The sequence below is a fragment of the Conger conger genome, chromosome 12, assembly GCF_963514075.1.
Source record: "Conger conger chromosome 12, fConCon1.1, whole genome shotgun sequence".
Lineage (NCBI taxonomy): Eukaryota > Metazoa > Chordata > Actinopteri > Anguilliformes > Congridae > Conger > Conger conger.
In genome coordinates this window covers 27,992,994-28,005,325 of record NC_083771.1, presented here as the reverse complement: position 1 = coordinate 28,005,325, position 12,332 = coordinate 27,992,994, and the positions used below count along the sequence as shown (strand labels likewise).

At 43.0% G+C, this 12,332-nt stretch overlaps 1 protein-coding gene across 1 annotated transcript; it reads left to right on the top strand.

Annotated features, from left to right (window-relative positions):
* The first annotated feature begins 3,892 nt into the window (after positions 1 to 3,892).
* tert (telomerase reverse transcriptase) lies at positions 3,893 to 12,249 on the top strand. The gene is made up of 16 exons (XM_061262818.1): positions 3,893 to 4,399; positions 4,727 to 5,936; positions 6,510 to 6,699; positions 7,099 to 7,252; positions 7,343 to 7,510; positions 7,871 to 8,032; positions 8,173 to 8,268; positions 8,553 to 8,638; positions 8,717 to 8,833; positions 8,944 to 9,015; positions 9,112 to 9,291; positions 9,791 to 9,917; positions 10,023 to 10,084; positions 10,512 to 10,636; positions 10,832 to 10,954; positions 11,290 to 12,249. Exons 1-16 carry the CDS (start codon positions 4,181 to 4,183, stop codon positions 11,391 to 11,393), a joined length of 3,195 nt encoding a protein of 1,064 aa, XP_061118802.1. The 5' UTR covers positions 3,893 to 4,180; the 3' UTR covers positions 11,394 to 12,249.
* Positions 12,250 to 12,332: the final 83 nt, after the last annotated feature.

The following is a 12,332-nucleotide window of genomic DNA, read 5'->3' as shown; positions in this document are numbered from 1 at the left end:
TTGAGGGAATCCAGTGAAGCAGTTCCCAACAGGCATACTACAATGCTGGCCATGATTATAATGGCATTATAACTTCCCAGGTGAAAACTGAGGACCAGATTAATGTCCACATATAGAAGTTGCAACAAAAAGGAGTCACAAACTGTTACAACAAACAAACTTATGACTTAATTGAAAATATTTTTTATAAGGTGGTGATATATAGACCTTGTTATGAACCATTGAAATGATAGTGGTACTGTATATGGTCCTAAACTCCTGAAATACAATACTGTATCAATGTGTTGGTTCTGTTAAATATTTTTGAAGTATTATTAATGTTTGAATTCATACATTTTTCTTGTGTTTAAAGTTCTTCTCTATGATATTATCATAAATAATTACAGATAAGGAACATAAAATGAAAACACCACTTTCAAGTCACTATCATTTTTCATACAACTGGCAGCATTCACCACGGGCTGAAATTTGCAGTCAATTGATCAGCAGTTGTTTGCACGCACATAGAACGCTAACATCACAATCTGATGCCCACTGATATTTTCTGCTAATGATGTCATTCCCCCTGAATTCCAATACATTCCATGCAATTGCTCCAACAGTTTGCGCCATGCTTGCCGTAATCAGAGCCAAGTATGTCATTGGCAGAACTCCGCTCCTCATGTTGATCAATGCCAATAATAGACTCCAAAGGCAACCAAAACCCTAGAATCAAGATAAGATACTGAAAGCTTTCTTATACCTGCACTAAGGAAGAGACTGAATACACCTGGCTAATCAGAAATAGCAGAGAAGCCAACTGTCCAATTATGTTTGGTCCTCCAAAATGGGGGGAATATGTATAAGAAGGGATATAATTCCAACATGGATCACCCGACATGGATGTAAATAAATTAAAGGTGACTGTTTGAACTTTAACCTCATATTCATTGTTTCATTTCACATCCAATGTGATGGGAGTACAGAGGAAAAAAAACCCCAAAAAAATGAATCAGTGTCCAAATACTTATGGATTGAACTGTGCATGTGTATTTTTGTTGCAGCTGAAATGTTTGTGTTCCACTAATGTCATATTTTGGGTTTATTTAGACACAACGCTGACCTGACGTGAATTACAAGAAAAGTAAAACACGCAGGTACTCATACACACTGTAGTTTAGTCAGGAAAAAAACCACCAATGTTGGAATTTGGACTTTTTCCCTAAAAAGGGAATACCACAACAGTATGCCTCTGAAAGATATTTTTCCACCTAGTCTGAAAGGAATTGTTTTTAGAGTGGACTAGAGCGCCCCCTCCTGTATCTAGGTGGACAAAATCATCAAGTGCCTTCTTGATTAAATCATTTTAATTTTAATGAGAAATGTGTTTACATTCAGTAGCTATATGTTATGGTGCACTATTATAGCCAGCCAAGGATCAATGCTGTCTTGTACATTTGTAGATATCACTGCTGGTCACACAATTCTTCTATGTGAATGCACTTCTTCTGCAAAGATTCACTACACACCTGTAATAATGCAAATACAACCTGGAAAAGTGTAGCCTTTTTGTTTTTTATATTGCATAAAATATTGTTTTTGTGTGTAAATGTAGCCCAGCGAGTCCAAAATTGAATTTAATCAAATGCTTTTGAGCTGATGCACTTGTAGAGTATGTATATACTGTATGTACTGTATGTTTCTGTTTGTTTCCTTGTGTATTTCTGTGTACCAGTACTGCAACAGGATACAGCAATTAAGTCTTTCCCCAGTGAAAATACTAGGAATGAGTTGTCACTCTTTTATTTTGCACTGTTACAAATTGTTTTTATGTATTTACATGGATTGTATTGTACCTGCTATAACACTGAATACTGAGAGAAGTGGAGTGCTAAACGAAGAGAGATTGTGGTTGTTTATCCTCAGATGGATCAGATCACAGGTTTACTGTGGGATATTGTACCTGGCTGCCTCCACTGGCTGCCAGCTTCATGCAGTTAAAGGGGAAAATATCTTCTCTTTAATTTCTCATACAGAAGCTGGTATTCTCAAAGTAAAGCCCTTCCATATGTACTGTATGAGCCTGTGTGACCGAGAGAAAAATCAGTGCATATATAACAGGGGTTGGTGTGCTGTGGATTTTGCACATGATAAACATTTAGCCTGCTGAGTTAAAGACCAATGTCCACAACTGAGGGAATTAATCATACTCTCATTGCTTCTCAAGTGGGTGATAACTGGGCTAACTGACAAATATACAATTGATTGTTCTCTGATTGCTCATCCCACATAGATTATATGCACAGTGCGCTCCATATGTCTTGGGACAAAGGCATATGGTGCTCACTGTATGTAGATGTGTATATGGTATAGGCACTGCACTTTGTCTCGTGGTGGCACTGATAATTGGATTTGATTTTGGAAGAGTGAGTTTAATATTATGAAAAGCGGCTAAGAAAAAGAACTGGATGCTTTAAGGGTGAGGATCAATGTATCAAATGATCATTATTCAGCTTGTGTTCTTTAGACCCTTCTATTCAGCACATAGTATCTACGTATAGATAACAATGTGTAGGCATATTATTAATGGATGTGATCTAACATTATATGAAGATAAATTGTAGCCTTAGTTAGATGATGAAAGTCTGACAAACAGTAAGTTTATTGATATTCAAGTCACCAAATGTGCACACAATTTGGAGCACTCTTAATAGTTAGAAGTGAATGTGTACTTTTTTTAAATGTGAATGTTAATTCATATGAACATCTGGAATGTTATCAGCCCTTTTTTGAAATGTTATTGGCCCTGTTTCTGTTCTGTATACAACAACTTTAAAAGTGCGGTAAGCAGGGAAATCCAGCTTCAGCTGATAAAAACCATCTTTATTAAAGATGTTCATTGTTAAAATCACACAATTTTTGATTTTTGTATTATAGTTTTTTTTTTTTACCTATTACAAATTATCTGCTGTTTTGATACTCTTTAACTGTTTTAACAAAATTTTGGTCTGTGACTAATGGGGAATAAGAAATGCATTTTGTATTCTCATAAAAACAACAACGAAAAAAGATGTTATCTGAATCCGTGTTTTCTTTGATTTGGGAAAATAATGAACTTCAATAGTAGTTATTCTTTCATTCAGTCAGAAACACTGTGGTCAAACTTGGAATCTTTATTATGAATTTGGTGAATTGGTGGTATGCCTCTGTTCTAAGGCAGGTAGGGCAGCAGCAACCCCCCCCCCCCAGAGGGGTACTTTAAGGACAGATCCAGCAATCCAGGGAGGATTGTCTCCGGCTTAGTCTAAATCAACTGGAATTCACTTTGGATAAAAGCGTCCACCAAATGACATGACATGCAGGAAGAAGCACCCAAATGAGTAGGAAGAAGCTGATTAAATGGACCACCCCTGTTATGTGAATGGATTGCAATAGTTGAACTTTACTACTGTCCAGACATCAGCTGATTCAGCTAGAGCCAGTGTAACAGCACAGTCTGTTCGGCATGGTGTGTGTGTGTTATGTGTGTCTGTGTGTGTGTGTGTGTGTGTGTGTGTGTGTGTGTGTGTGTGTGTGTATAAAGCCTATGTACACTTGAAAGATTCATGTCTGAATTAACATTTCATTACTTCAAATAACAATTATCTAAAATAAAAATGAGTACAAACACCAGTAACAATTTCTTATGCTTAGAATAACGTGTTTAATTGCCACATGAACCACAGAATGTGCCTTGAAATACACAATTTATTTGATTAAAAACATGAAGGCTCCAATGAGATATCTGTTTTACCGCTACCAGCCTCTAGGGACAATATACTTCTTTACCGGACATTTCGTACGAACTGCAGGAACCTTATACTCTATGGCACGAACATGCCGGCGCTCTCGTTGTCCAAAGATGAAAGAGCAACTAACAAGCTAGAGCGATCACAAGCAGGTTGTTCAGTACTATGTTCTGAAGCTCTGCGTACACGGGTACACAGACAGAAAATGTAACGGCTTGATACTCTCGTGGTTTCTAGACCCTCCTCTTTGGCGAGATCTGCGAGTTGATTGGAAGTTTAGGCAAAATACTTTATGGTTGTAGTAGATTGTTAGAGCGCGTAGGGAAACGTTGCTTAGAAGAAAGCTGTATCTGCTTGTACTTAACGACAATGTGCCAGTACTCGGAACATTTCATTGAATTACTTTTAAGAACATGGTAGACTGCGACCTGTCACGCGTGCTTTGTATTCTGCGATCAGTTTATCCTGTTGTGCTGACCATCGAGGAGTTTTCGCAAAGCATAGTGTTCAAAGATGGAAAGAAAGCTGTTTTAATTCAGCCATCTGACAGCAACTACATCAAAACATCAGCAAGAAAAGTATTTATTTGTACAGACAAATTGTTGCACCAACGGGTGGCAAGCACACAACAAGTACGTTTCTAAAAATTTAAACTGAATTTTGGGGGACGCTGGGGAAGGGATGCATCAAAAGTTTCATTCAAACTGTCATCTGAACTGTCGTCGTTGACTTGGTCCCTCCTACATTAGGGTATAATAAAATAAAATTCAAACAATTACGTTTATTTAAAAACTTTTTTAGCTTTTCTCGCAATTGTATTGGTATCGAAACTAAAAATGTATAGCCTGACGTTAATTATTTGGGATTTAAGTTGCAGTCCGACCTGAAAGTTTTAATCCTAATAGATTTACCTCTGAATGTCAAGTGCTTTAATTTAGCGTTGATTTCTGTTTCTGTAGATCTCAACACTGTCGGAGCTGCTGGCCTTTGTGTTGAACAGCGCTAAGAAGAAGAACAAGAGCAATGTTCTGTGTCATGGATATGCCCTGTGGGAGCACGAGTACAGGGAAGCCGACCAGTTGCGCTTCCAGGGAGAGCTCACGCAAAGCGCCGCCTTCATCAACAGCAGCAACTTCTGGAAGATTGTTAATCAGAGACTGGGCACAGACGCCACGAGGTACCTGTTGGAGAGCTGCGCTGTGTTCATGGCGGTGCCCCCCTCCTGCCTGTTTCAGGTGTGTGGGGTGCCCTTCTACAGCTGCCTCGCCATGGAAACTCCTTCAGCATTCCATTTGGTCAACCAGAGATCTAAGTTGCTGCCAACACTGCTCCCGTACAGAACAGGTCATGTGAGTAGTCACACACAGAAGGGGAGGGCTGTCAGAGCCTGTGATAGGAGGAGGATGAGGAGGAGGAAGAGGGTGCTGTGGAAACGGAAAGGCAGTAAAGAGAAAGAGGATGGGGAGAATGAGGGCGAGGCGTCAGACATTGGGCCAGTGCCGAAACGGGTGAGAAACCAGAGCACGGTAAACGGACAGAGGGCCGAGGCTTGCTGGAAAGGGACCGCTGAACAGCAGGAGGTGGGTCCATGTTGGAGGGGGGAAGCATCTAACCCCCATACCCCTTCCCACAGTTTCATCTGCACCCGTGGCCTGATGTACGGGGGGAGGGGCCTGAAGGGCTTCCTACTCAACAGGAAGCTGAAGGGAGGAGCTGAGGGTTCAAAGCGCCTGGGAGGCCCAGACCTGATGCGGCTCATCTTCTTCGACAGGTTGCCTTGCTGGAGCAATCACGATGGGCCTCCAAAGAAACTGCCCAAACGCTTCCACGGCATGGTGGACACCTTCAACCAGTTCCTCCTTCGACACAAGAGGTTTTCTTACATGGGCCTTCTGCAGAAAGCCTGCCCCGTGGCTGTCGGGCGAGCGGAAGACCTGAGCAGTCTACTGGCTCTGCACTGTTCGCCCTTCAGGGTTTACTGCTTTGTCCGGCAGTGCCTCTGCTGGGTGGTTCCTGAGGAGCTGTGGGGCTGTGCCCACAACCGGGTTCACTTCCTGTCTCGTGTGAAGGCCTTCCTGTCCATGGGCAGGTTTGACCGACTCTCCCTCTCTGAACTGATGTGGAAGATGAAGGTGAAAGAGTGTAACTGGCTCAAGATCAGTAAAACGGGTAAGAGCAGTGATGTCTGCTTAAGCAGATATGCTGCTTCACATTATATTACATTACATTACATTACATTACATTACATTACATTACATTAATGACATTTTGGAAGATGCTCTTATCCAGAGCGACGTACAGTTGATCAGACTGATCAAGCAGGAGACAATCCTCCCCTGGAGCAATGCAGGGTTAAGGGCCTTGCTCAAGGGCCCAGTGGCTGTGCGGATGTTGTTGTGGCTACACCGGGGATCGAGCCAGCGACCTTGCAGGTCACAATCATGTACTGCACTACAGGACGCCCATCATTATTCTTCACAAAGAGTAATAATGGCATCAATAATTGTTCGCGATTTCACAAGAATGGTGTAGCATCCACCTTCAGTTTTTGCATAACAAGGAACTAAATTGCAGGTGAGTAGACAGACAGACAGACCTGAAGTGTCTCTAGCTGTTTTGTTTAAAGTAGACTTATTTAAGAAGTCCTTGAAAATGTGCACAGATTATCCATGAAAGGTATGTACTTACTGTACTCACTGTACAGCTGCCTGATGACTGACTGAGGCCCTCTGTGTGTGTCAGGCCGTGTGTTGGCGAGTGAGCACCGGTACCGGGAGAGGCTGCTGGGTCGGTTTCTGGCCTGGCTGCTGAAGGGGTACGTCGTGGGTCTGGTCCGGGCCCTGTTCTATGTCACGGAGAGCGGTGGCCAGAAGAACATCTTGCGCTTCTACAGGTCCAAGGTCTGGAACAGGCTACAGCAGCTGGGCTTCAGGTAGCACAGACTTCAGCCTGTTTCTCATCAGAGCTAGACTAGTGAAGGGTGTAGATCAGCGCTTCTGGACTCCACGTCCTGCGGGCTGCAGTGTCTGCAGGCATTTGCTCCTACCATGTGCTACACCACCTGATTTCCCTCGTGAGGTTATTATCTGAACCAAGCCGGTAAAATAATTTGTGAAATGAGGTGGTGTAGCGCACGTTTGGAGCAAATACCTGCAGACACTGCAGGACGTGGAATTGAGTGTGTGTGTAGATGTTTCCCTCCAGATTTAGTTCCTTTCAGTTGGAAATGTTCTGTGCCATTACACCATTGTATTATTCCACTGAAGTATTTTCTGAAGTGGACCATGGGAGAAAGTTGAAAATGAAACAGAATTATGAGTTTTGATTACAGCAAGCTGCTTACAAAAGGGCAGTGGGAACCCCTGACTGCGGAGCAGGGGTCGGCCCTCCCCAAAACCACAGTAGTGTCCTGTCTGCGCTGCATCCCCAAGCAGGACGGCCTGAGGCCTATCGTCAGGGTTGTGAGGATGGATGCACAGGCACGGGTATGAGCCTGGTTTGTTTTCAAAACTTGAGGTCAGTCTTGACATCCGAGAGGCCCAGAACGTTTCACCTGTGCTGTTGTGTGTGTGCAGTGGTTCCAGGCTCGTGTGAAGGACCTGCATGCCGTTCTGCGGGTGTGTGTTGAGGAAAGACCCTCCTGGCTGGGAGCCACGGTGTTTGGGGTTCAGGACATACACAGGGTCCTGGGTCAGTTTGCGGCAGCACAGAAGGATAATCCCCAACCTCTTTATTTTGTGAAGGTGAGATGTTCTTAGTGTTCTAAGACCTATATGACCAATCACTTAGCTACAGGCTACATCACAATCAGTCCTGGGGACAGTGTAGTGTGGGGCCTTTCAAAGCTGATGCAGTATGGTCTACGGCCCTTATGTTGGTGCAGTGTGACTGTGTACAGTGTTGGTTCTTTCTTAAATGGTTGTGATTGGTAGGATCTCTGTCAGGTTGATGTGATTGGTTGGTTCTCTCAGTTGGATATGAGTGATTGGTTGGTTCTCGCTCTCAGTTGGATATGAGCGATTGGTTTGTTCTCTCAGTTGGATGTGAGTGATCAATTGCTTCTCCCTCAGATGGATGTGAGTGATTGATTGGTTCTCCCTCAGATGGATGTGAGTGGGGCCTATGACAGCCTGCCCCATGACAAGTTAATGGAGGTGGTGTGTGAGGTCCTGTCTCCGGTCCTGGATGAGGTGTTCTCAGTGCGCCGCTATGCCCAGGTGTGGGCAGATTCCAGCCAGACTTTGAGGAAGGTCTTCCGCCGTCAGGTACAATGCCAGGACTGTTGTCTACCACTGTAATAAAAATCAGAAGAAATATCATTTTCAAATGTATATAATTTTTCAGTGTTGTGTGATTCCATGTAACTGTGAGTATCACATTGCAGACTTATGTGTGTTCATGTTAGGCAAAAACACTGGCCAACACGGAGCTGTCCATGAAGGAATTTGTGATGGGCCTTCAGAGGGAGCGGAAGATTCACAGTGCCATATTGGTGGAACAGGTGTGAGGGAGGGCCCACTATACATGAAAATCAGCATCCTTGTCTTGGGGTTAGCCTAGGTTGTGTGTAAAACCAGGTGTCCCACTGCGTGGAGAGTGGCTGGTCTTTCATCAGGAAACTGATCATTGAATGCTGACGGTAACAACATTTCTCAATAATGATGACATATAAAGAAGCTTTCACTTTAATGATGCTACATAATCGGGACAGGTCTGCTTAAATTGGTGGTAGGTTTGGAAAAAGTCCAACGATGGACATGAACATTTTAATTCAATGTGTTTCAGAATTTCTCATCAAACATATGTGGCAGAGACGTCCTGGAATTCTTCAAAGAGATGCTCTCGAACTACATCATTCAGTTTGGAAAGGAGTGAGTGCCTGTTCAGAACGCAGAGCGTTTGGGATGCACGATTCAGCGGGTGCTGATGGGCACTGGGTCTTGTTGCAGAATGTTCCGGCAGTGCCGTGGGATCCCACAAGGGTCGGTGGTGTCTGCACTGCTGTGCTGCTTGTGCTACGGGCACATGGAGAACGCTCTCCTGAGACCTCTGGTGGATGGAGGAGGGTATGGTTTTCACCTTCATATTTTGAACTGGCATGAATGTATATGGGTGTTCATATTTCATTTTAAAAACACTACACTTAATTTTTCTCTCTCTCTCTCTTATATATCAGGTGCTTAATGAGGTTGATCGACGATTTCCTGCTCATCACTCCTGATCTCGGGAAAGCACAGACCTTCCTCACGTGAGATGGTTTTTGCGGTTTATTTCTGATCAGTTTTGGTTTGATCCCACCTCTTATCTACTTTGATTCATGAACCGTTTTGCTTTGTGATAACAGGACTCTGCAAGGGGGTGTGGCGGAATACGGTTGTTTTGTTAACCCTCAGAAGGTGGCAGTAAATTTTCCCCTGGAGGACGGCTACCCAGATGTCCAGGTGCTTCCCTCCAGATCCTTGTTTCCGTGGTGCGGCCTCTTGGTGGACACTTCCACTCTGGACGTCTACACTGACTACTCCAGGTGAGCGCCCCCACTCTGTACGTTTACACTACTCCAGGTCAGTTCTCTCACTCTGTACCTTTACACTGACTACTTCAGGTGAGTCCTCACTCTGTACGTTTACACTACTCCAGGTCAGTTCTCTCACTCTGTACCTTTACACTGACTACTCCAGGTGAGCGCCCCCACTCTGTACGTTTACACTACTCCAGGTCAGTTCTCTCACTCTGTACCTTTACACTGACTACTTCAGGTGAGTCCTCACTCTGTACGTTTACACTGACTACTCCAGATGAGTCCTCCCACTGTACGTTTACACTGACTACTCCAGATGAGTCCTCCCACTCTGTACGTTTACACTGACAACGCCAGGGAAGTTCTCCGCCTGTGCTCAAGTAATGCAAGGACAAAACGGCTCATATTCATTTAGAGAAAACAGAAAATCTTAGTGTGGATGGGCCCCATGGTCCATCAGCTCCAGAGTCCTTCTGCTTTGTGATGTAAGCCTGCTCTGTACTAGTTATGCTGGCCTATCACTGCGCAGTAGCCTGACCCTTGGCTCCACCCCACACGCCGGGCAGCAGATGAAGAGGAAGCTTCTGTCGGTCCTCAGACTTAAGTGTCGTGCCATTCTCCTTGATTTGAAGGTGAGAGAACCCTAGTTTGCATGTCCTTTAATGAACTTTGTATCACTTGACCTGGGATTTAATAATGGGTCAATGGGTAATGATCATGCACCTCTGTTGCTACAGATGAACTCCCAGAAGGCCGTGTGTCAAAATGTTTACAAGGTTGTACTGCTCCAGGCCTTCAGGTACTGAACAGAACCACATGGTCTGATACTATTCTACGGGAAATGCATATCCAAATGGTCAGTCAACTGTAACAGCACCATACTGTAATACAGCACAAATATCATATTGACTCGGCCAGGTAATTATCAAAGTGTTTTCAATTGATTTTAGATGCTACATGTCATTTGGCAATCTTGCCTGCATCTTGCCTGCCTCTGTTCAGCTCTGACCTCCAGTTACTTTACTCTGTTTACCTCTGGTTGCTCGGTTCATAGTTCTCCATTTACCTAATTTGACTTGAATTCACTCCTCTCCCCTGTTCACTTATTTCTATTCATTTCAGACATTCATCAGTTGAAATATGGCTGCCATGGTTTTTGCTAGATAATCGCAGATTTAATTTATGTGCGTGTGTAAATGCTGCAGATATGTGTGTGTTTACTGCAGATTTCATGCATGTGCCCAGAACCTGCCCTTTGGTCAGAAAGTGAAGAAAAATCCTCGCTTCTTTTTGCTTATGATATGGGAGATGGCCAAGGTCACCAGCCTGCTCCTCAGGCAGAGCAACCATGGTAAGCATCCTGTTTGAGTGCCTTCATTTGCCAATGAGGTAAGAATTTCATTAGTCAAGCAAATGGTAACTTAAGACTAGCTAATATGTAAAACAGGGAAAATTTAAGTCTCATTACAACACAAACACTTGTTAAGACAGACATTTTCACTCTGTGCCATGTTACTGTGAAAGTATGATTCTCTCTGTTTTTCAGGAGTACACCTACCCGTGGACCTCTGCTATGAAGCAGTGAAGCTAATGTACTGCGTTTCCTTCCTCTATGTTATGGCCCGTCATAAGTGCCTCTACAAGCGCCTCCACTCACACCTTCAGAAGTGTATGTATTACTTCTTTAAAGACCTCATACTTAATAGAATAGGAGTTAAATGGTCTTGATGTCACCTAACCTTATGTGTATGAAAAAAGCAGAGGAGGTTCACCAAAACATGTTGCTAACAACCAATAACAATGTCAGGTATGTGACTGGTGGATTCTCTGTGGTTATAGTGCTGAGATTTCTGTGCTAGTTGCCAGGAAGTAGCAAGTGCTCTAGCCATTGGAGAGCTGCAAGATATCTAAATATATATATCGATACATTCCTGTGGGTTCCTTTTGAAATGCCTTGTGAATATACGGCTGTCACAATGTGAATCATTCTGCTCTCCACTGTAGGCAAGGTCCACTTGGAGAGGAAGCTTGGAGGCCTGAAACTAGCCCTTGTCCAACGTACATTCATGCCTGTAATCCCTGAAGACTTCAAACTCATTAATGTGTAGAGGAACTGCCCTTTCCACTGTGAATCTAAACACCAATTCTTACCTCTCTGAGAATGCTTTCTTGTATGGACGGAAATCCAGCAGCCATCTGAAATCTTTATAAAACCCTGTGTTGTGGAAGACTTGCATTAAAGGTATGATAGGTAAGATTTTTGTCTTAAAACATTATTACAAGACCATTGTAAATCCCTTCCTATCGTTGAAAAAGGCTCACTGACATGTTGACTCACCCTCTGCCTGTGTTTATTGTCCTTAAATTCGGGTTTCAAAATATGCAGTTGATGGGCCGACACACTGGACCAAAACATCGTATAGCTGTACAATAATTCAAGCTCATTAGTTGAAAATTGGTTCTAATTGCCAGAGCCAATGGCTTTTCAACGTCAGCGCGTTCACAGAGAAGGGGTGGGATAAACAGTGTTGTGGTTTGAGCGTGTTTATTGCTGCAATTCCTCTCTTGACTGTTAGAAGTCCGAAATTACCTATTGTACCTTTAAGTGTTCTGCAGGGACTGTGCAAGGAAAGGTTTACATTGTTACACATGCTTATTATTGATTGCATTTATTGCACAATAAGCCGGGTTCTACAACACTCCCATGCATCTTTTTGCCACAATATATTTTGTCTGTTCTTGTAGAACTGAACTGAATTGCTTGTAGAAAATTTGTTTCATGTATGGTCAGCTGTGTATGAATTTCAGTGAACTTTGGTTAACAGAATACATCATAAAACACATTACAACATCAACAATACATTATAAAATCTGATGTGCAGTTCATTGTTTTGATCATTCAGAGCTTTGTATTCTGCCTTTGTATGTTTTCAGCCATGAATTACAGTATTTCCTTATTCTGCATTACTTTTTCTTATTTTACAACACATTAACAAATTAACTTTTGCCTATTCAAAATAAAGATTATCCCAACACCGATATCGTTT

Coding starts and splice junctions, on each gene's coding strand:
- tert (XM_061262818.1), top strand. CDS start 4,181: ATGGTAGACTGCGACCTGTCACGCGTGCTTTGTATTCTGCGATCAGTT. Junction 7,253..7,342: donor GGATGGATGCACAGGCACGG/GTATGAGCCTGG, acceptor GTGTGTGTGCAG/TGGTTCCAGGCTCGTGTGAA. Junction 10,637..10,831: donor CCTCAGGCAGAGCAACCATG/GTAAGCATCCTG, acceptor TCTGTTTTTCAG/GAGTACACCTACCCGTGGAC.